Source organism: Canis lupus, chromosome 24 (genome assembly GCF_011100685.1).
Source record: "Canis lupus familiaris isolate Mischka breed German Shepherd chromosome 24, alternate assembly UU_Cfam_GSD_1.0, whole genome shotgun sequence".
Taxonomy (NCBI): domain Eukaryota; kingdom Metazoa; phylum Chordata; class Mammalia; order Carnivora; family Canidae; genus Canis; species Canis lupus.
In genome coordinates this window covers 33,025,663-33,049,562 of record NC_049245.1, presented here as the reverse complement: position 1 = coordinate 33,049,562, position 23,900 = coordinate 33,025,663, and the positions used below count along the sequence as shown (strand labels likewise).

Below are 23,900 nucleotides of genomic sequence, written 5' to 3'. Positions count from 1 at the left end.
CATTTGTGCCATAAAAAGCAAGCAAGTACTCAAAAACTAATGGGAACATATCACCAGGAAATAGAAGCCACCTTGAGGGGCTCCCACTGGTAAATTGTGGGGCACTTTCAGCACCAAAAAGATCTCACGGAATAAAAAGATTACTCATTAAGCTAGGAGTAATAATCAAACAGTGAAGGGGTTTGGGAGAGGGAGGTACTGTCAAAAGAGACTGTACCACTTGAAAACTGTTATTATCGTAACAAAAGGGTATCTTCTTTTTTAAGAAATATACACAGATTATCTTCTTTCTTAGAAAAGACACAATGTTTGAGAGTAAGCTACACACATTCCACACCAACTTCTCATTATTTCTATCATTTTATGTTTGTTTACCCATTCATCTTTATATATGCACAGAGAAATGACTTAATTGAGTTCAATAAAAATGGCAACTCTGGACAGAAATAACAGATAATTTAAAATATGTTCTCCTGTGGGATTGTTACAAAAACCACAAAGATATCATTTTTTTAAAGCATCACATCCAATGATAAAAATTGTGTAATTGTACTCTATATTGCTCTGATGCTTCATTTGCTCCTTTCAGTTGCAATACAGGTGTATCTTAGAAATTCAAGTCTCTACACCAGGGATGAAACATTAAAGATAATAGCCTTTCTATGGTCTAATTCTAAACCATATGTTTAGGTTTGTTAGGCTAGAGTATAATCATTTGTCTAATTTCTATCACTGGTGGATCCCTGGGTGGCTCAACGGTTTAGCGCCTGCCTTCAGCTCAGGGTGTGATCCTGGAATCTCAGGATCGAGTCCCACATCAGGCTCCCTGTGAGGAGCCTGCTTCTCCCTCTGACTGTGTCTCTGCCTCTCTCTCTCTCTCTGTCTCTCATGAATAAATAAATCTTTAAAAAATAAAATAAAATAGGAATTTCTATCACTGTTTAGAAGAGAAAATGAAACACAAGTTTTCTTTAAATTTGAGTTTTTTTCTCTTATTTGATGACGACAGCCCTTCCCAGGTCAGCTGAAACTTTCTAATACTTTTGAAGGTAAATTACCAACTATTATTTGTCTCTTTCAAAAGTGAAGGGTTACAAGTAAGAAACTATCTAAAACATCTTTGCTTTCATCTATTTATATTAATACCAGGGACTTGATTATACCTGACGTTTATTAAAGACCAAAGCTCCAAAACCTAGAGAATTTTGTAATAAGATAACTTTGGTCCAATCCCACATTCAGACAGAACTGGAGGTAAAATTCACACATGTATAAAAAACATAATTATAGTCAAGTGATTAAATGGCCACATGTATGAGATTACAGTAAGGCTAAAGTTGATTTTGGAGACAGCACTAAAAAAATCCCTATCCTGGAGTTCAAAGATCTAGATTTAGGTCTGACTATAAAATCCTGGGAAAGCCATAGATTCCAATCTACAAAAAGAGGCCACTGGATCAATACTTCTCATGTTCCTTTGCAGCTCTGAAAATTTCACAATTCTATGAGTTGGCAGTAGCTTATGAAAACATATTTGTGCTCAGTTACCAATAACCACTGAAAAACAGTTCTTATCTCCAGAGGGATCATGACACTTGATAACCTCTGATCTAAAATATGGCTCAGGGGTGCCTGCGTGGCTCAGTCAGTTGAGTGTCTGACTTTTAGTTTCAGCTCAGGTCACAATCTCAGGATCCTGGGTTCAAGCCTACATTGAGCCCCACATTGGACTTCCATGCTCAGCACAGAGCCTGCTTGTCTCTCTGCTCCTCCCCTCGCTCACCCATGTTCTCTTTTGTTTTTGTTTTTTTTTTATTTTTTTTTATTTTTTATTTTTTTTTAATTTTTTTTTTTATTTATTTATGATAGTCACAGAGAGAGAGAGAGGCAGAGACACAGGCAGAGGGAGAAGCAGGCTCCATGCACCGGGAGCCCGACATGGGATTCGATCCCGGGTCTCCAGGATCGCGCCCTGGGCCAAAGGCAGGGGCCAAACCGCTGTGCCACCCAGGGATCCCACCCATGTTCTCTTTTGAATAAGTAAATAAAATCTTTAGTAGGGGATCCCGGGGTGGCTCAGCGGTTTAGCGCCTGCCTTCGGCCCAGGGCGTGATCCTTGAGACCCAGGATGGAGTCCTGCATGGAGCCTGCTTCTCCCTCTGCCTATGTCTCTGCCTCTCTCTGTGTGTCTCTCATGAATAATAAATAAAATCTTTTAAAAAAATCTTTAGGGGATCCCTGGGTGGCGCAGCGGTTTGGCGCCTGCCTTTGGCCCAGGGTGCGATCCTGGAGACCCGGGATCAAATCCCACGTCGGGCTCCCGGTGCATGGAGCCTGCTTCTCCCTCTGCCTGTGTCTCTGCCTCTCTCTCTCTCTGTGTGACTATCATAAACAAATAAAAATTTAATAAATAAATAAATAAATAAATAAATAAATAAATAAATAAATAAAATATTTAGTAAATAAATAAATCAAATATGCCATAATTGAGATGTGTATGGGCATAAATCAAAGACCAGACCAAAGCAAAAAATGGGACTTAATAAAATACTTGTGACAAGACTGTCTCTGACTCTTTGAGTTTTGTTGTTGTTAGTGGGGTTATTTTGGAGGGAGGGAAGGAGCAGGGAATAATAAATAATAAAGATATTATCTAGAAATGCTGGTTATAAAAATGTTTTATATAACTAAAGCTGAAGATATGAATGAATGAGCTGGTAGGGGAAGCCAAAACTCAACTGGCAAGAATCAGCATACATTAAAAAAAAAAAGGTGTATTTGAGATTCCTGAGTGATTCCAGAAATTAGCTGCCTGTATCACAAAACTCTTTATGTGTTAGAGGGCTTCTTGGATTAAGTTTATATGGAGCAGTCAGCACCCCTACTGTGACCAACATTTTGGCACAGTAATTAAATTACAGCACCTGTTCTCACTCTGATTTTATAGATGATAATTATTCTAAATAAGGGGCACCTGCCGCTTTTTCCCATGTTCCTTTTTGGAACATGGCCCAATCGTGGCCAGTCGATTAGGCGTCTGCCTTTGACTCAGGTCATGATTCCATGATCCAGGGATGGAGTCCTGCGTCTGGCTCCCTGCTCAGCAGGGAGTCTGCTTGTCCCTCTGCCCCTCCTTCCTGCTTGTGCATCCTACTACCTGCTTGTGCATCCTACTACCATGTAAATAAACCTGAGCCCGCTGAATGGCAAATACCATGTGAGCTCCAGTCAACAGAGGTCTTCATGAGTCAACCAGCCATGGCCACCATCACAGCAGCTGGCATCAAGCTTGGGAAATAAGCTATATTCACCACTATACCACCACAGCTGCACAGCCAGGCCACTAAATTAGAAGTGGTTTGTTACAAAGTAAAAACTAACCAGATGGTGTCTGTTGTGTCTCCTCCCACACACACACACACACACACCACTCTCTATCTACAAAAAGTTCTATTCTTTGAGAACTCAGGTTCAAATTTAACTAAGGTTTATAGAATACCTTCTAAGTTTCAGGCTGTTTACTCGGTACTTTTGCATGATGTTCCTAACCAAACTTCATGAATAACATGTAAATGAAGTAGGAGGGAGGAAGACCTGCACTTATTAGGCACCAAGTACTAGACGATGTACCATTTCACTTAATCCTCAAATCTTTAGAGGTATGTGTTATTATTCCCACCTTACAGATGAGAAATTTGCCTAAAATTATGTAGTTCATTATTAACAAGGACAGGACTGAACCCTGATCATCAGATTTTAGGTTTGGTGAGCTGCAAATCTTATATTGCAAATTTTCTGACATCAAAATGAAAACTCTTTAAAAAAAAAAAGAAAAAAGAAAACTCTTGACATGTCAGAACTGCCATTGAGTGTAGAATGAGTAGGGGAATGGAATTTTCCCAGTAACCTTATCTTTGAACTTTTCTTTAGCCCTCCTGAGCTAGATGATCAAGTGTGTTGGACAATAGCCCGTCAGTACTGAGAAGCATAACAGAATCAGTCCAAGCTGATTAAAGGCAATGCTGTCCCCAGGGCTTCAGATGGCTGGTGGGCTTTCTGTTTCAATGTGAGCCAGGGTATTTTTTCAGATGTATCCCAGGAAATAAAGACGCTCAGCTGACTGATAATGCCAAAAACCTGAAGCTATGGGGGGACTGGACAGAGCAGAATAGTCTAATTTTCCAAACAGCTGTCCTTTGCTCTGATTCTTTTATCTGACACAGGAAGTGCATGAATTCCTATACTATGACTGACTCATTTTTCTTTGTAAGCAGCACATGGTAAGCTCAATGGACAATCTGTCTAAGCTCACAGACCAGGAGTTAATTCCCATATTCATTTTTCTTTGGAAAATGCTAAAAACAGAAGGACCCAATAACCCAATGTCTATCAGCTGGAGAATGGGTAAATAAAATATGGTATAACCATACAAGAGAATATTATTCCACAATGAAAAGGACTGAAGTACTCACATGGGCTACAACACAGGATGAACCCAAAAAGTATTATGCTAAGTGAAAAGAGCCACTCACAAAAGACCACTATTCCATGACTCTACACGAATTCAGGACAGGCAAATCTGTAGAGACAGGAAGTAGATTAGTAGCCAGCCACCTAGGCCCGTGGGGTGAACGGGTGGGATGTCAAGTCACTGCTAATGAGTATGGAGTTTCTTCTGCTGATGACCAGAATTCTCTAAAATCAGAGCATCAACAATATAGAGTATCATCCATACAATGGGATTATTCAGCCATAAAAAGGAATAAAGTGCTGACAGATGCCACAACATGGATCAACCTTGAAAACATTAAGTGGAAGATGCCAAACACAAAGGCCACATTTTGTAGGAGTTCATTTACATAAAATGTCCAGAATAGGCAAACCCATAGAGATAGAAAGCAGATGAATGGCTGCCTGGGAAGAGGGGCAGAGGGGGTCATAAGAAGAGACTGCTAACAGGATTGTGGGTTTTGGCGGGGGCATGAAGAAAATGTCTGAAATTCAACAGTGGCTATGGTTGCACAACTTTGTTAATACACTAAACCTCACAGGACTGGATCATTAAAATGGTGATTTTTTATGATATGTAAATTATAGCTCTCTTTTGTGAATCGCATCTCAATTAAAAAAATACATCTTTAAAAACTACATTGTGGTGATGGGTGCACAACTCAGTAAGTATACTAAATCCACTGAACTGTATATTTTAAAAGAATCAACTACATGATATGTGAGTTATAGATCAATAATTCAATTTTTAAAAAAGAAGAAAGACCCCTGTCCTCTACAATCTACTTTGATTTTTGGATTCATACAAGGTATGACACAATGCCAGGGTAGTCCTAACTGGGACAGAGCTTGACCAAAGACTGAAGCCACCTTTGCCTTTGGAGTGACCACCCGGTTGACATTGAACTTTATGTCCTTTCATGTTCATATTCATTTTTATAAGACTGACAATACGTAAAGCATAATGGTCACTACTCTGTCCTTAATTTCCACAATAATAACTCTTTTCTACCTTAATAGTAATTAATTTTGTTTAAAATTAGAGAAGTAGAGTCTGCATTTTTTTCTGTTTCATATACAAATATTTGTGAGAAAAAAAATAAGTTTTTTTTTTCGAGTAATCCCTCAAATGTTTTCTTCTGGCTTGGAATAATATGCCTTATCAGAGGATTGTTCGTTTTGATTTTTAATCTAACCTTTATTAAACTTTGTTTTTGTGTGATTTTTGTTTTTGTTTTTGTTACTGGGCACTTAAGTGCTTTCCACGTAGTAACTCATTTTATTACACAAGTTATTATCCAAGTTTCTATGTCTGCTCATAAATATTCCTCTGAAGGCTCTTTGAAACCACTAAGAACCGCTGGAATCATCAGTTATATGATTCCCTGGAGGCCAACCGGAATAACTCTCCTAGTTAACTAATTTTGGCAATTGCCTCTATGTAAATCAACGTGACTTCTGGGCAGTGGTCCTTACTTCCTTAAGTCTAGTGAGCTGCCACATATCTATTCAAAGAGATCTAAATTCAAATTTCAAAAGATTACTAACTAGAGCAATAGAGGTAGCACATTTAAAAAGATACAGAAGGTTGACAAGTAAGAATGATCCATACCTTGGTTATTACAAAAATTTCCTAACTGGTCTTCTCTTTTCTGGCCTTTTCAAACTCCACATCATCCCACTGACTCTCCTAAAAAACCATCTTGTTCTATTACTTCTCTGATCAAAATATCTTTATATTACCCTATTTACTACCTGCTGAATCAGGTTCAAACTTCTTTCTGTGGCATTCAAAGTCCTTCAATGTCTGGTCAAAACCCACCTCAGCCAAAATGAATATTCAATATATATATTTACATTTCTGACTTTGCACTTGCTAAAATAGCCTCACTCAGGCTGCGCATCTAAGTCCTTTGTTTTCCTTCTCACAAAACCTTTAATACTTGTCTGTACCACTTGCCCAGCATTTGGCCTAGTATTATACCACCTTCAATACATAGAGGTCCTGGGATCCCTGGGTGGCGCAGCGGTTTGGCGCCTGCCTTTGGCCCAGGGCGCGATCCTGGAGACCCGGGATCGAATCCCACATTGGGCTCCCAGTGCATGGAGCCTGTTTCTCCCTCTGCCTGTTTCTCTCTCTCTCTGTGACTATCATAAATAAATAAAAATTAAAAAAAAAATACATAGAGGTCCTATATTCTCAACTAAGTTATGTCAACATCAAATATCATAATCTGAATCATGCAGAGTAACGTCCCAGGCATACAAGGAATGACAAAGAATAGTTACAGTACAGCAGGCTCTCCATAAATATTAGGTAATGGCAATGACAAATGTCATCCTTCCCCTTTAAACCTATAAATTCCTGGTCAGCAACAATGCCTCATTTGGCTTTTGTACATTACACAGTAACGACATAAGTGACTACCTAATAAATACTTTTTGGCTGGCATTAGATATTTATGTTAATAAATAGATTCCAAGTTGATGTTTCTTACAGCATGAACATTTAAGAGAAGCACCTACTTTTTCTATATCGAGCCATTTAAGTTGATCAAAATACATCTCCATTCCTTTGCTGAACAAGAGTAGGCAGGTCAGAACAGCTTAGAGCACCAGAGAAATACATTCCCCTAATCAGTCAGAAACTGATTTATCTGCCTCTTAGGCATTAGAGCCAAAGCATATCTTTTAGGACTCACTTTCCCCTGTTCTTCATTACTTTCATGCTACTGCTCTCTCTTAGAAAATACACTTCCCACATGGCTATTCTTGGCTCTCCTTTTACCAATTTAACTATAACGGAGCACCTTTATCTTCCCAAAAATATAGACCTTGAGCCCTTCACCCAAGTCACACTGAGATCTGGTACTTTCATATCCTAATATGTGGTCTGGCAGGGTGTTTCAAATGAATTTTCAGGCACCATGTGTCTGTGCTTTTTGGCTCATCCCAAAAGAATCAAGAATGTTAATGGTTTCCAAAGATAAATTGAGCCCAACATCTGGACACAATTAGAAAAACTGCACAAACAATTAGGATTTAGTCTCAATTCAGGATGACCTTGACTTATTTGTGCAATTGTGAGAAAAGACTAAGGACCAAGAGTCTGCTCTTTTAGTGCAAATCCCACCCAGGAGAAAGCTTATGATAAGTGCATGGTGAACCACAACTATCTTTTGGGGAGAGAAAAAAAAAATCGAGTCAGTAATAAATTCCACAGTATTAAGATAACAGTTTGAAACTTAACAAAGGAAGGCTCAGGTAAATCCAAAGCCTAGCCTCTTTAAAATCTGCCATCGTGTATTTTGAGCTATTTAACAGATTCTCAATGCACCTGTATCTTATTGCCAAGGAATGTGAAACACACACACAGTCACTCTCTTTCTTTCACTACACACATTTTTAAAACATTACGGAAACTGACAAAATAACCTTCCTTTAGATCAATCATTTTCATGCCAGTTGCACAGGCAAAGAGGGTGGTGTTTACAAAACACCATTAATACCAAGAATGAAACATAAAAACATAGCAAGCAAGAGAAAAGGAATGAGGATGAGAAAAGCAGCCTTGGTCCAATTAAAAAGCCACTGTCATTCATCAGGAGACTCATAAATGTATATTACTTACCATTTTTAAGCATTTACAGGCTTAGTATTTTATTTATTATTTTATATCATCTTAACAGTACTATGAAGTAGGAACTTTTTTTTTTTTTTTTTAATTTTTTTTTTTTATTTTATTTATTTATGATAGTCACAGAGAGAGAGAGAGGCAGAGGACACAGGCAGAGGGAGAAGCAGGCTCCATGCACCGGGAGCCTGACGTGGGATTCGATCCCGGGTCTCCAGGATCGTGCCCTGGGCCAAAGGCAGGCGCCAAACCACTGCGCCACCCAGGGATCCCCGAAAGTAGGAACTTTTATGCCGCATTTTTTCAGACTATGGAAAAAGGCTCAAAGAAGAGGGAAGGTAACCTGCTGAGGCAGAATGAGGTATGTAAGATTCTGAGCAAGTTTCAAAGCAAAGGACTGAATCCAAAGATTAATGTTCTTTTCCACAGGTCCCCTTTTCTTTCTCTTACCTTTATTAAGAGATACATTTCTAACAAAACGGAACGTTTTAAAGTTTTAGCTTTGGTGGCCAATGCATGCAACACTCTCAGACACTGCAGAAAGTGGCCAAAAACACATACAGATGCGTAATATTGTCCAACAATAGTTTTAAACACCCTGAGGGGATCAGAAATTGTATAGTAAGGCTATTGTGGTAAAATAAATGTTAAAATACCTGCAGTACTTTATGTCTATTTACCACCCTTGCAAAATGCTATCATTGGGGCCAGGGAGAATGAGATAGGGAACACACGAGGGAAGCAATGTTTAAACAATCCCCTCTAGACAACTGCAAGTGTAAAGAAACTAGGCTTTGAGTCAAGAATTTCCATCTTCTGCAACTCCGAAATTAGTATCTGATGGACGGTGCTGAAATAAAGTCATTTCAACAAGAGCTTGGGCTTTGGTTTTGACATGAGGAAACTTATGGCAACAATTAGGGCCTTCATGAGACTTAGGAACTTCTGGGGAACTACAAAATGCACAGTGTTTTTCACCACATAATACTATCACAGGAATTTGCCCCAACCATGACTTGAGTATGCCACTCGCTTTAAAATCCTACTTCCAAGAGATTAATGTGGCCATTGCTCTAGAATAAAAATGGGAAGTTTCTGAATGATATGTTAGTTTTAAACAGAAACCACCCACTCCACTCCCCTTTCACAGAGTCTAATTTGAAAGGCTTGAGTCAGAACTTGGGCCACTGGGAGACTGAAAGATTGATGTCATGGACTCAAGCCTTTCACACAAGAATGCCCACTACCACACTCTACTCCTTCAACACTGTACCGGAGGCCTTGGTAAGAAAGAAAAATATATAAGGATCAAAAGAAAGAAAGTTAAGACGGACTTCTGGGTAGGTGTGGAAACAGATTAGTGAAAACTAAAGAGGCAACAAAACTGTAAGCTGCCATTGTTAATATTTACTTTGATATGCAATAAACATCCCCCAAGTCACCACCACACCCAGAATTTTAAGTTTTAACATTTTATTTAATTCCTTGGTTAGTCATTTTTAGCTCATGATGGTTGCAAAATTACATCCATGGTGCCGTGCTGCAGAAAGAAAGCGTCAGTTCTGGTGAAGGTTTCTACTGAGAAATCCGGGAAGAGAGAGAAAAAGTTTAAACTATTTTGAGACATTTTGGCCAGGACTTCCGTCTTATTTGAATTTTGCCAAGTATGAGGTACCCAATTTCCTACCTAAATCAAATAAAGGACACTGTCCTAGTGTTGCTGCGCTTACTTAAAATAGATTTAAAATTAAATAATAACGACAGTCTTGATGGAGAATAAAGCCTCCACAGAAAGGGATTTGTGAATGTGGATGGGGACACCGTTCTAACCATGATCTGTCACAGAGCTCCCTCTACTGGTCCAGAAAAGGCACAACAATCCTGACATGGACCTAGAACCTCTCCTGTCACTTCAGATCTTCTAGCAGCGTTCTTCTATAGCCTTTACCAAAAAAAAAAAAAAAAAACACACTTATGTACACAAATAGAAGAAATCTTCCCAAATCCCCATACTGATATTTTATCATGGTTTTTTCACGGTTCTTAACAGATGTTCCTGAGGTCTCTTTGTAAAATGGCCAGATCTCACTCCCACTCGGATCCCCTCCCCCAGCTACAACTGGATTCTTTATTGTATATTCAGATATACACAACTGAAAACTCCCTCAGATGGAACCACACCATTAAGCCCATCATCGGAGCAGGACCCCTTTGAGAACCATTTGTCCTTCTCTTCTGGACTCCTGGGGAATTGTAGAGTATCCAAACAACCAGCAAGGTGGGGTACATTATTGCAGGCTGAGGCTCACCAACATATAATCTGTAACATGAGGCCTCAAAAACTTAATAAAGAGGCTCTGCTGAAGTGGAATAGAACATAATAAGCTTTGAAATCAAACATATCTGGCTTCAAGCCTTGGCTCTCCTATTACTCACTATGTGATCACAAGCAAGTTACTTAATCTCTTTGCAATTTTGTTTCTGCTGCAATAAAATGGGAGGTGGTTCATGATTAATATATGAAATGTTCACAAAGGATTAAGCACAATGCCTGATATATATTAAGGGCCTAATCATTAATGATATTATTAACAGTTATAATGCCTAGTCTCCTGAGTATAATAAACAAATCATATATAATACATGATTGGTTCTAAAAAAGTATATCTCTGGGATCTCCTCAGAAGCCAATACGTGACTTAATTATGAGTTTTGTGCACCATTAGATCTAATGCCCCTTAATTAAGGGTGGGCGGCTTCCAAAACAAACTGGAAGTTCCGTGTAATAAAAGGAGCATACACTCTGAACTTGTTCAGCTTATCAGCACTGGCATTTACTAGCCATGTGACCATGAGCAAATAACACCCTCTCTATAAAGTTTTCCCTGGTAGGGAAAGTACAGGCATACCATCACTATAGGACAGGTCAAAATGGCTGAATGAGCTGAAGCACTAAATGTCCCCACTCCTGCTCTAAACACACAAAAATCCAAGATTTAACAAAACAGAAATATTATGGTCCTCAAAACTAGAATAGGAAACTCTGCAAATGGAAAAAGCAACAAGGAACACACAGCACTGAAGTGAATGGCCCCGCTGGGAAAACTAAAACATAGAGACTAGTTTTAAACCTGATGAGGGAACAGGAACCAGGATACTGACAGGAGCCAAGACATATCTATAAAAAGGAAGCTAGAACGCAACCCCCCAGCACAAAGATAGAAGCCATGACAAACTCTAACCACAAGCTCAAGGACATGGCTTAGGAATGGCTTCTGCCCATGTGAGGAGTGGAAAGAATCAACTTCTAGGAAGGTAATTTGCTTGGCTGTATCACAAGCACACTACAGAAATGAGAAATAATCTAAAGATTCCACTGGAATGAAATACCCCTTAGGGCCTTGCTGGGATAGCTATGCAACTCAAGGAACATTAGAAACTCCAAAGAAGATACTTCCCACTGAATATAACCACACAAACAAAATCACAAAGTATAAAAAAAAAATCTCACAGTATAAGAGATAGCAGACACAATAAACAGCAGAAAATTAGATCCAACAAACTCAAGATAACAGATTGATCTAAAAAATACCTACAAGGTATACAAGGACTAGGTCCTCAGTCAGTTAAGTGTCCAAACTCTTGGTTTTGGCTGGGGTCACGATCTCGAGGTTGTGGGATTGAGCCCCACATTGAGCTCTGCACTAAACTGAGCATGAAGCCTGCTAAGGATTCTCTCTCCTCTCCCTCTGCCCCTCCCCTGCTTATGTTTGCTCTCTTCCACATAAATACATGAAAATCTAAAAAACAAAACAAAACAAAACTTCTAGGAAGCAAAAAAATTTATCCATGGAAATAAACTTGTCTGGGGTCAAACCACTGATTCGATGTGGCTAAAAAAAAGAATGACAGAGTTAGAAAATAAATCTAGAGAAAACACCCAAAAAGTGGCACAGAGATTTAAAACATGGGAAATAAAAGGAAAAAATGGATTATAAAGGAAAGAAATCAAGTGTCCTGATAGCTGCTATTAGTCTTGTGGAATGTGAAGTGGTATAAACTTCAGAGGACACAGTTATGGCAGTCTCACAATAGGACAAATACACATGAAACCTATTCAAATACTTCTGAAAACTTATCCTAGGAATACTAAAAAGAAGGAACATTTATATGCAAGATGTTCCCTGCAGGTAAGAGTTATTTATAACAGTGAAAAATTAGGAACAACCAAAATGTCCAGCAACAGGTAAATGATTTAAAAAAACAGTTAAGTATGAAAAATGAAAACAGGGACTTTGCAGCGACATGGAAATGCATACCCTTATTAAGTGAAAATAATCAGAAAAACAGAGTATCTACGTAAATTAATTACTATTATTATAAGAACCATACAGGCACATGCTCAAAAACAGGCCTCCAGTGCTTCATCTCATTCAATCATCTTGACCCTGTCTATAGTGGTATGTCTTCAGTTCAATATTAGTCATGTTATACAACCTTTATAAAGGTGTGGACTATTTGAACCATAAAGGACAATGAAAGTACATAAGTTTCATAATTCTTTAATTTTACTGATTAAGGCACGAGGAGGCCCGTACAAGGAAAGTGACTTCTCCAAAACAACACAAATTGCTAGATCTGAGCCAAGCCTGGGTCAAATACTTTCCTTTAAATGTTTTAAAACTAATTCTAAAGAAATGGAAATGATATCTGAGATTTACTTTAAATTAACTGAATTTATTTTCTTTGAGGAGGCTGTGACTTGTGTGAATGATGAATGCGGCAGTGAATTAATCAGGTTTGAAACTGGGTGACAGGGGACACTGGGGTCATTCATGGTATTAATTTGTTGCAATTATGTATGTTTTAATTTCTCATGACAAGAAGTTTAACTCCTAAAACCATAAATAGTAAAGATCTCAAAGTAAGTGGCAAATCTGTCAAACCTGTGGCCTAAAAAACTGAATTAAAAGACCTGTAGCAGATTAATGATGTAACTGAGTTTATTTAATGTCACTCAGATGTGACTGCTGCGGTTTTTTAAACAGTTTTCCATCATGACTCTAAAAAAGAGGCCATGTTTCTCATTAGACATGCTAAGCCATCCAAGCTCAGAAACTGAACAAACAACCCCACTGAATTAATTAGCACTTAAATACATTTGGAAATTACATTTGGAATAAAATTAATTCTTTAAATAAAAAAGGGCAGATTTTCCGTAACATGTGCATGCACCACACATGTTATTGGGCCAGCCTCCTTACCACTATAAGCGATTATAATCATCTGTATGTTGATAAAGCCTTAAGACAAGTAGAAGAAGATAAAGCACACAGAGTTCGTTGAAAAGACTAGAGGTCGCAGCTCCCCAACTATGAACAAAACTTCCTAACAAATCACACTGGCTACTGAAAAGAAAAAGAAAAGAAAAAAAAAAAGAAAGAAAAAGAAAGAAAAAGAAAAAGAAAAAAAAAAAAAAAAAAAAAAAAAAAAAAAAGAAAAAGAAAAAAGAAAAAGAGAGAGAGAGAAGAGAAGAGAAGAGAGAAAAAAGAAAAAAGGAAAAAAGAAAAAAGGAAAGAAGGAAAGGAAAGGAAAAAGGGAAAGGAAAGGAAAGGAAAGGAAAGGAAAGGAAAGGAAGGAAGAAAGGAAAAGACAAGCTAAATTTAGTACATAGCATTCACTTGACAATTTACATAACACCAAATGTTATCTAGGGTGTTCTGATCTCAAGTGCAGGGGAGATGAAAACACACCTAAGAACACTGAATTGAGGTTAGAATTTAAAGGGACTAGCAAGGGTGACAATGTTTTTATAAACTCTTATAAATATTCATTTTTAAGGCCATAAAAAGTGAGAAGAAGAAAGAGGGAGGGGGCAAAAAAAGTTCTTAAAGTAATCCAAAGTTCGAAGCCCTAGTTTATAGGAACACAATGACACCAGCAGTATTTTGGTCAGACCTTCTTTACTGAAAATAACTTTAGAAATAAATAAAATTTAACATACTAATGATCCTATTACCAATTATATTTACTTTTAATAACTGATTTATTTACCCCCAGCTGTTTGCAATACTTTTTTACAGTCTTTCTCCTAAGTACACATTAACATATGTTAATTTATCTTTTTACTTTTGTAAAACTGGGGAATGCTATAATTCTGCTTCCTTCTTTTCTCACTTTACAACATATCATAAGTATTTTCCTAACTCACAAAGTATTGTCCCAAAACAGGATTTTTAATATTTTTGTATTGTATAATTAGTCCCCCTTATGGATGTATCATAATTTATTGACCAATCATCTATTAAACATTTAAATAATCCAATTTTTTTTTTTACAATTATAAGTAACATATCTGGAAAAATTCTTAAATATAATTTCTCTATCTTCAATTATTTTCTTGGACCTGATTACTAGAAGTGGAATGTACTGGATCAAAGGTCTGACTTTTTAAACTCCTGATGCATACTACATTCCAGAAAAGTTATACCAATTTACACATCCATCAACAGCACTATATCTTTCACCACCTGTACCCCTCTGACCAGAATCCTAACAAGATAATGAGTCTTGGCCCCCAAAGAGAGAAAAAAGAAACAATAGAAAACCTTTCTCTTCATAAACAAAGACTTGATTATAAACACATAGACCTGAAAGGTGAAAAGCAGAGTGGGCTGCCTGGGGCCCACAGCCTAGACTGGCTTGCTCAAGTCACGATAAATGGGCTATGGTCCCCTGTGCTGATCTACCCTTCTCTTGCCTATAGGACTCTGTGTTACACTGCTCCTCTGTGGAACACCTCCACCCACCCTTACTCCCTGCAACCTTCCTGCTTCTCCTTCAGAAATTCTCAGTAATCCCTAATCCAGACTGAATACTCTCATTCTGCTTTACCAAGCCCCCCTGGATTAGCTCTATTTTAGAACTTGTTTCATACACTGACGTGTCATTAATTAGTGGTCTGTCCCCCACACAAGACAACGAATTCCTTGGGTGCAAGGACTGTTTTTTCAGCATCTAGCAAAGTACTTGAATACGCATGATTGAAGAAAAATTCAGAAATGAATTAATCACAAAGCAAAGGGTCTAGACAGGGCCACAAAACTTTTTCTGTCTATAAAGAACCAGAGAAAAGCAGTGTGAATGGCCCCATTTCAGGCCTTTGGGGGGCCATACAGTCTCTGTCACAACTGGTCACTCTCCCTCTGTGGTACAAAAGCAGTCAAAGCCAGTAGTAAATGAATGGATTATGGCTATTTCCAATAAAACTTATTGCCAAAAGCAGGTAGTAGTGGGCTGGATTTGCCCTGTGAACCATAGTTTGACAGTCCCTGTTTAAGGAAGGACTTTTAAACTTTAAAAAGGGGGGGGGGGTGGACAGATATAAAAAGATTCATAATGACTTAAGCCTATGCAAGCTCAGACTCTAAAATGTGCATCCAGAAGCTCAATTAGTACCATTTGTATCCCCAATTCCTTTCCTCTGTGATACAGAGATTAAGGGAAGGGAAGCAACAGAGGAGCAGAGTGGCAGACAGCACCCTGAGAGCCAAGCACCAGTGTCAGGACAAGGCCACAGGCCCCAAAAGGATGAGTGGGATAAGATTTCAACTAGAAGGGACTTGATAGGATTTTCAAAGCTGTACAAGTCATCCTGACTACAGACTGAGTATGGTAACTGGGTTAGATCCACAGAAAACAGAAATCGACTGAAGATACCTATAGTAAATAGCTCAGAAATACATCCCATTTTGAACTATGTATCAAAACAATACAAATATATTTGCCTCCACAGATCATAAAGAAAAGGACGAAAATGACAACATTCGATGAGAGGTGGTATTCCAATCAAAAGAAAGACCTTCCTATTGCTGATGCTTTCTGCCTCTGATGTCTCTAGGTCAGCTCTCCCCTCCTGCACCCACCCCTGCACAACAGAAAAGTGACTCCAGCCTGAGTCCATGTGGACCATGAGAGCTTGTTTTCTCTGGAATTTGCAGGGGTTGTCTGAGAAGGGAGTATATTTTAACCAGAGCCTTACTTTTTCATGGTCCCTTCCTCTTCCTCATCCTCTGTGTTGATCACCATGGGTGCCCAGCTGTGATGCAATGTGTCCCCCGTGCTCAATCATAGTGCTGGCCCCATCACTTGTGGTGCTGGCTACCCGGACGGTGCCCATCTCATCACCTGCTGCTCGAACCATTGTGCCAGAGTCCATCTCATCCTCCTCCTGTGAGAGGACAAACCTCAAATCAGGGCTAACTGGATTGAAAGGTTTTGAATTATTATTCATCTCGGGGCAAGCATTTCTGGATTTGACGCTGATTGGGATTCTAGACCCACAGAACTGAGGGTCTTAGAACCTACTAACCAAAGAAAGACCACAAAGTCAGGCAAGCAAGAGCCAGAAACATCCTCCCCCTCTCCCCTTCCTATATCCTCTTCAAAGTTTTTATAACAGAGGGGCATCCGGCTGGCTCAATCAAGGAGCCCTCAACTCTTGATCTCAGGGCAGTGAGTTTGAGCCCCACATTGGGTGGGGAGATTATAAATAATTTTTTTTCTAAAAAAATGGGGGGGTTTACAACATAGATCTAAGAAGCTGAGGTGCACACCCTTGGAATCCAGGCTTGTGAGGGAGTCCATGAGTGTAAAATCTACATTTTAGTATGGATCCTTGATTCTCCAAAAGGGCACACAAAAAAACAAATCTCCGATCCGAGCATTCGTTTTTCCGAATAAAAAATTGAAGGAAAAAAAATAATTAAATTGAGAAAATGATATGGGGCAAAACAGTAAAATTTGAAAGTGTCTTAGGAAGCGCTATAAGAAGGCCAGCCTCAGCAAGACATTACCAGTGGCCAGGTACAGGACATAGTCATTCAGGAAGTGTCTTCAGCTCCAGGCGGACTTGTTAGCCCCTACTCATCTCAACTGACCCGGCAATCATAAAATAACATGCATTCATGCCTGAGGCCCACAGCACTGCCTGCCACTCACGGAGTTCTCTTCATCATCCTGGTCCACCTCCCGCTGCTGGGCTTCCTGGCGTTTCAGCTTCACATCAATGGCCTCGTTAATTAAGTCCCGCAGTATTGACACTCCCTTGGCACTTTTGACAAAACGGGTGCTTAAAAGAGAAAGTAGAACAACACTGGCAATGGGTTTATAGGGCACCAGTGCATACACAGTACCCAGCACACAGTAGGTACTGGATAATAGCTGCTTAATCAACAAATCTCATCTTTCTCTATTTTGGGTAATAGCTGTGAAACCACACTCACTCTATCACTCTGACTGCACATTCAGGCTTTGCCCATCTTTTTCAGCCTGGCTGCAAAGTCTCTGTTTCTGTCTGCCAAATCTAGAGATTTTCAACAGAGTGGTACCACCCCCTAGAGGAAGTTTTCTAAACATGTTGGGAGCTTGTCACCATGTTTGGAGAACACCAATGGTGTGTGAGGAAAAGCAGGGACACCAGCACTCCTTCCAAGTGTGGAAGAGTCCTGCACAACAACGAACTGGGGCACTTTGTGCACACCTTTCAAATGTCTCAGAGTATATGTATACTTTAGTAAATAATACCAAAATGTTTTTCAAGAGACAAGCAAAAAGTCCGGTAATTTAGGGGATGATTTGTGGAGGGGGCTTTAAATGTCATTAAAGACATGTTTATAAATATCAGTGAACAATTTATTCATCCCGTTTATTCCTTCCATACAATGTACTACACAGCATTTCTGACAAAGTTAGATAAAAAGGGATTTTAGCACAAAAGCATAGTTACTACAGAAATTACTACAACTGGTCACAAATATCTAACAGATGTAAACTCAAATATCAATCAGCAAGATACTTGAAACACAAGGATACTGTGGAATTTCACTTATAAAAAAAGGCTTGAATATTATTAATATTAGCACTACCTTACAATTTTCTTATCTTGCTTGTTGTACAAGGAATCCATGCTGTGAAAGTTACCTATGGAAATTCCTTTTTTTTTTTTTTTTTGAGGATTTCATTTATTTATTCATGAGAGACACACAGAGAGAGAGAGAGGAGAAAGAGAAGCAGAGACAGAGGCAGAGGTAGAAGCAGGCTCCATGCAGGGAGCCCGACGTGGGACTCGATCCCAGGTCTCCAGGATCATGCCCTGAGACAAAGGTGGCGCTAAGCTAAACCGCTGAGCCACCCGGGCTCCCAACATATGGAAATTCTTTTTGAGGGGTTTCCTGTTGTCTTCTCAACTTATTCTGTGTTGTCCCCAGTGTTCTCTTTGAAACTCGTTCTCTATCGCCCAGCACCCACCAGAGGATATGGTCTCTAAATGTTTGTAAGTACTCAAACTGAGAGAATGCCTCAGCATGTGCTGGGGCTGCAAAAAAGATTTCCATAAAACCACCAATACCCCATCCTGGCAGGAAAAGAATTGTGCCAATACACTTAGAAATAAGAGCCAGCTCATTTGGAAGAATATCAATATTTCCTTGTTCTCTCTTCTCTTCATTTGGAAAAATCTATGACTATTTCCCTCTTCTTATCAGATACAAATAAGCCTGGTCTGTTATTATTTAACATCATTTTTATGCTAGCATCTACCCATTCATTGTCCTATATAGCTTGAATAGAATGATTTCTGTTCTTACTGCTTCTAAATCTAAACTCATTTTATGGGGGACGCCTGGGTGGCTCAGTGGTTGAGTGTCTGCCTTTAGCTCAGGTCATGATCCCAGAGGCCTGGGATCCAGTCCTGCATAGAGCTCCCCACAGGGAGCCTGCTTCTCCCTCTGCCTATGTCTCTGCCTCTATCTCTGTGTCTCTCATGAATAAATAAATAAAATCATTAAAAAAATAAAATAAACTCACTTATGGTTCTAGGTCCAGGTATATAACTATCTCATTATATCTGCAGGTTCAGTCAAGCTAGAGCCTATTGCTATACTGACAAATATTTAATTATAAATCTTTATGTCTCCATTATATCATATACATTATACTAGCTCTTTTTAATTATGAACATAAACAGATTTCATGATTTATTAATTTCAATCCAGAACAGGAGTAGAAGTATTAAATATACATATTGGTTAAAAAAGGGGGGAAGAGGAGAAATACTGGGTCTGACACAGCTGAAAACCATTGGCCTAGCCCAAAACAACCATAGATATTTGTCAAATCCACATCATACTACTTTTAATATGGGTAAAACAGCATTCAAAGTTATACACATTATGCCACTTAATCTTCACCATATAAGAGGCAGATAAACTTTGTCTCCATTTTACAGATAAGAAAACTAAAGCAACAGAGAGGTTATATTATTTGCCCCAGGTCACAAAGCTAGTAAACAGGGAGCCAGGATTCAAATCTGGGCAGTGTGATTCCTGAATCCAATCTCCTAATCACTGAGCAGCTGGCCTGCAAACTGTTCCCATCCTTCCAGGCCCACGCTCCGAGGTGACCTGCTCCAGGAGAGCAGTCTCAGTACCGCCAGCCCTAAGTGGCCTCCTCTCATCTGGACCTACAAGGGCACCTACCATTAATCTCAGTTCCTCATCAGAACAGGGTAGATTAGTGGGCACTCCTGCTTTGGAACCTAGAAGACCTAGGCTCTAGTTGCAGCTCTGTTGCTTCTCAGCTGAATGACTTTAAATAAGTTAACCTTTCTAAGCTTCCATTTTTTCACCTATGAAACTGAAATAATACCCATCCCTCACAGGGCCTCTATGATGATTATATGGCACCCAGCACACAGCAGGTGCTTACTAAATGTCAGTTCCCAGTCTCTGACCCCCACAGAGCCCTCCATTTTCTTGCACTACTGTCTTGTTCAATGATTTAACATTCTCTCCTACTCTGTTAGATTCAAAGCTCCCCAGAGGCAGAGAATGTCTTATACTTCTTTACCATCTCCAAGCAGGTGAGTTGACATCTTTTGGCCAGTACGTGAATGAAACAGAGGGAGGCAGCATCGTGGGGAGACTCATACCTGTAGGAGTTGAGTGGCTGTGGCTCTCTGCTCAGGGCTCTTTACAAGGCATTGCTTCACAAAATCCATGAAGTTATCGGACCATAGTTCTGGCTTTCGAAATGTAGGGGGAGGGTTGGTGGGAATCATAAAGATGGCCTAGTTAAAAAAAAAAAAAAAAAATTGGTTTTCTTGGTAAAAGTGGTGTACTAATAAAAATATGACTAGAGATACCTCTGAAATTGAAAAAAAAAATTTTCCTCTTATCCACTGATAAGCCCATCCAACACCAACAAAAGTCTAAGTGTCTCAAAGTGGGAAGTATGACAATTAGAGAAGTTGATATAGCTCTCTCTCTCTCCCTCTTTCATATGTATTCTTGTCGCCTCAACCTCACGATATCTAGCAAGGTTTTTTTGGTTGTTGCTAACCACTGTACGCTGGCTTTCAAAGTGAAAAGGCAAGAGCTGAGAGAGCATCAATATCCTGACAGTAATCTCAGCCCCACAGTTGTCAAAGTTCCCTCCCCCATAAAGGTCATCATCACCACAGGATATGAGCAGTAACTGCAAGGAGATCATAAACCTGGAAGTCCCACAAATTACAAGGGATTCATTAACCTCCAGGCCAAGCCAATTTAATGTATTTGAAAAAACAAAAAAAAGCCAAAATACCGGAACACCACATTGGAGTTAAATTCTAACTATTTTAAAAAATTAAAACTACTATTTACTGAGTTTCCAATAAAAGAAGAGCCAGAATTTAAAAAAAAAAAAAAACAAAAACCTCTATAATAAGCAGTTTATATTCTTTAAATCTACCAGTAAATCCTCTCACCCTTCCCCACTCCTCCCCCTCAAAAAAGAGGGAACTTACCTTTGAACACATGAGTACTTGAGTTGATCATTGATTACAAACTAGTGGAGTCTATACTGACAGTTATCAATTATATACAACTCATTCATTTACTGTTAGGTATCTAAACCAAGTAAGTAAGTAAGTCACTTTCTAATGATGACCAGTAGCTAATCACCCTGCTGGTGTCCTTACCCTCATTGGATGGATATCGGCATATGGGGGCTTTCCCTCAGCCATTTCTATGGCAGTTATTCCCAATGACCAGATGTCTGCCACACAGTTGTATCCAATTTCCTGAATCACTTCTGGAGCCATCCAAAATGGTGTCCCTATCACTGTATTCCGTTTGGCCATGGTATCCTAAAACAGAGAAGGGTAGAGATTAACGTTAAGCTTTAAAACTATCGAGGAAAGGAGACTTTTTGAACAATAAGAAACATCTTGTACTTGGAATATATATAAAAACCATACTCAAGGCATGATCGAGCAGGTCACAAAAAAAAATTCAAATGACCTAGAAACATAGAAGACTTTGAATTCTTAAAACACACACATTAAAAAACCCACAAAAATAACAAACACTAAAATGAAGTTGACAAAACTTTCAAAGATTAATAATAACTAGTGTTGGTAACAGTACAGAAAGTCAAGCACTGGGCAGCCCAGGTGGCTCAGCGGTTTAGTGCCACCCTCAGCCCAGGGTGTGATCCTGGAGACCTGGGATCGAGTCCCATGTCAGGCTTCCTGCATGGAGCCTGTTTCTCCCTCTGCCTGTGTCTCTGCCTCTCTCTCTCTCAGTGTCTCTCTCATGAATAAATAAATAAAATCTTAAAAAAAAAAAAGAAAGAAAGTCAAGCACTAAAATAGCATTACGAGAGTATAAATCAGTACAAGTTTTTCTGGGCAATTTGGCAATATTTGTCAACTTAAATATCCATATCCTTTGATCTGAATCTTTTTCCAGAAATGTATCCTATATACAGGTACCTAAGATATACACACAAGTGTTAAAAAAATATTTGTAGGAGAGGTGGGAAAAATAAAAAGGAAATAACCCAAATGACCATCTAAAAGGGGGTAAATGAAACACAATAAATATCCACCGTATTTTTTTTAATTTTTATTTATTTATGATAGTCACAGAGAGAGAGAGAGAAAGGCAGAGGGAGAAGCAGGCTCCATGCACCGGGAGCCCGACGTGGGATTTGATCCCGGGTCTCCAGGATCACGCCCTGGGCCAAAGGCAGGCGCTAAACTGCTGCACCACCCAGGGATCCCTCGTATTTTTTTTTTTTAAGATTTATTTAAGGGCGCATGAGTGGCTCAGGTGGTAAGTGAACAGGTCTTGATTTCGGCTCAGGTCATGATCTCAGGCTCCGGGGACTGAACCCCAGGTCCAGCTCCCCACTTGGCAAGGAATTTGCTTTTTTCCTTCTCTCTCTGTCCCTCCCAACCTCCCCCACCCTCATTCACTTTCTCTCTCTCAAATAAATATATTTAAAAGATGTATTTATTTATTTGAGAGAGAGAGAGTGCATGTGAGTGGGGGGGGGCCGGGGAGGTGGCAGGGGCAGAGGGAAGAATGCTCTCTGCTGAGCATTGAGTGCTGGCTCAATCCCAAAACCCTGAGATCATGACGTGAGCTGAAATCAAGAGTCAGGCCCACTGAGACACCCAGACGCCCCATCCACCATATTTCTTTAAAAAGGAGGCGTGGAAAAAATGTATAAGACATATTATAAAAGGAAAATTAGATGGCAAAATTATATATAATATATAATCATGTTGCATACATTATATGACAAATCAGTAACCAATAATAATAAATACTGTTGTTATATGGCTAGCAAAAGAAAAATCTCAATACACACTGAACTATTAACAATAGTTACACCTAGAAGGTAGAATCACAAAGGACTTTTACTTTCCATCCCATTATTTCTACAACACTCTGATGGTTTACATGGAGATACAGAACAAGTGCTATCAAAAAATTAAAAAAGAAAAATCATGTGTATGTGTCTATGTATACATATAATTTTTCTTTTTATTATATACATCAATTTTATAAAATGTATATATAAAGTCTTAGTTTGAGGCTTAAAAAATATGAATCTAGCACACACAGGCAAATAACTATTTGCCTACTTCCCCAGAATGGTGTGGCCTTAATGAAAGAGAACCTTTCCAGAGCTCCTGTATTTTAGGAAGAGGACGATTTTAAACAGAACTAAATATGCAGTAGGAGTCCCCATCATCATCATTCCTGTTCCTTCTGAAATGCCTGTGGCTTCAGTTAGGCTATGCCAGTCAGGAACAAATGACAGGTGATATTTTTAAATTGATCTCACTTTGTTGATTCTATGTAAAAAACTAGCACAGGAACTACCTTAGTGCTTAGTCATTTCCTTTGCTCTGAAACTTAAATTTGCAGTTTTCAAATGGTGGTACTCAAGTTGTTTTTGAGGATTATATCCTTGAAATACTCATCATTTAGAAAAGAGTATTTTGGATACCTAGAAATTTTTTGAAAACTAAGATTAATGAGTGGATACTAACCCAGCCTGATCTGTATTACAAAGTTATACTAATGCATAGCATAACAAGGGAAAATATTAAGTTCAGAACAGACTATGGCTATGTATGTCTGTATTTATACATATACATAAACACACACATATATAACTTGAAGATATAATTAAAATGTTACTCCAAATTACCAAGCAAAGGACAGAAAAGCAACTGGGCATCAGGCTAGTCATTTGTAAAACTCTATACTTAATTTCCTAACTTATACTTTTCACCAAAAAAAGTTCAAATAGGTTGAAAATTTAAATACAAAGCACAAAACCTAGAAAGTACTAAAAGAAAGTATAGATGAACAGCTATATAATGTTAGAGCAAAAAAAGACTTTAAAGGTGACATCAAAG

The 23,900-nt window shown here is 38.8% G+C and overlaps 1 protein-coding gene across 1 annotated transcript in view; it reads right to left on the bottom strand.

Moving 5' to 3' along the window:
* Nucleotides 1-23,900, bottom strand: part of STK4 (serine/threonine kinase 4) — an 88,344-nt gene that overhangs the window by 43,319 nt on the left and 21,125 nt on the right. Inside the window, 5 exon segments of the mRNA XM_038572429.1 lie at nucleotides 16,174-16,231; nucleotides 16,233-16,373; nucleotides 17,144-17,270; nucleotides 20,131-20,270; nucleotides 21,162-21,329. Coding sequence (XP_038428357.1) covers nucleotides 16,174-16,231; nucleotides 16,233-16,373; nucleotides 17,144-17,270; nucleotides 20,131-20,270; nucleotides 21,162-21,329 — 634 coding nt within the window.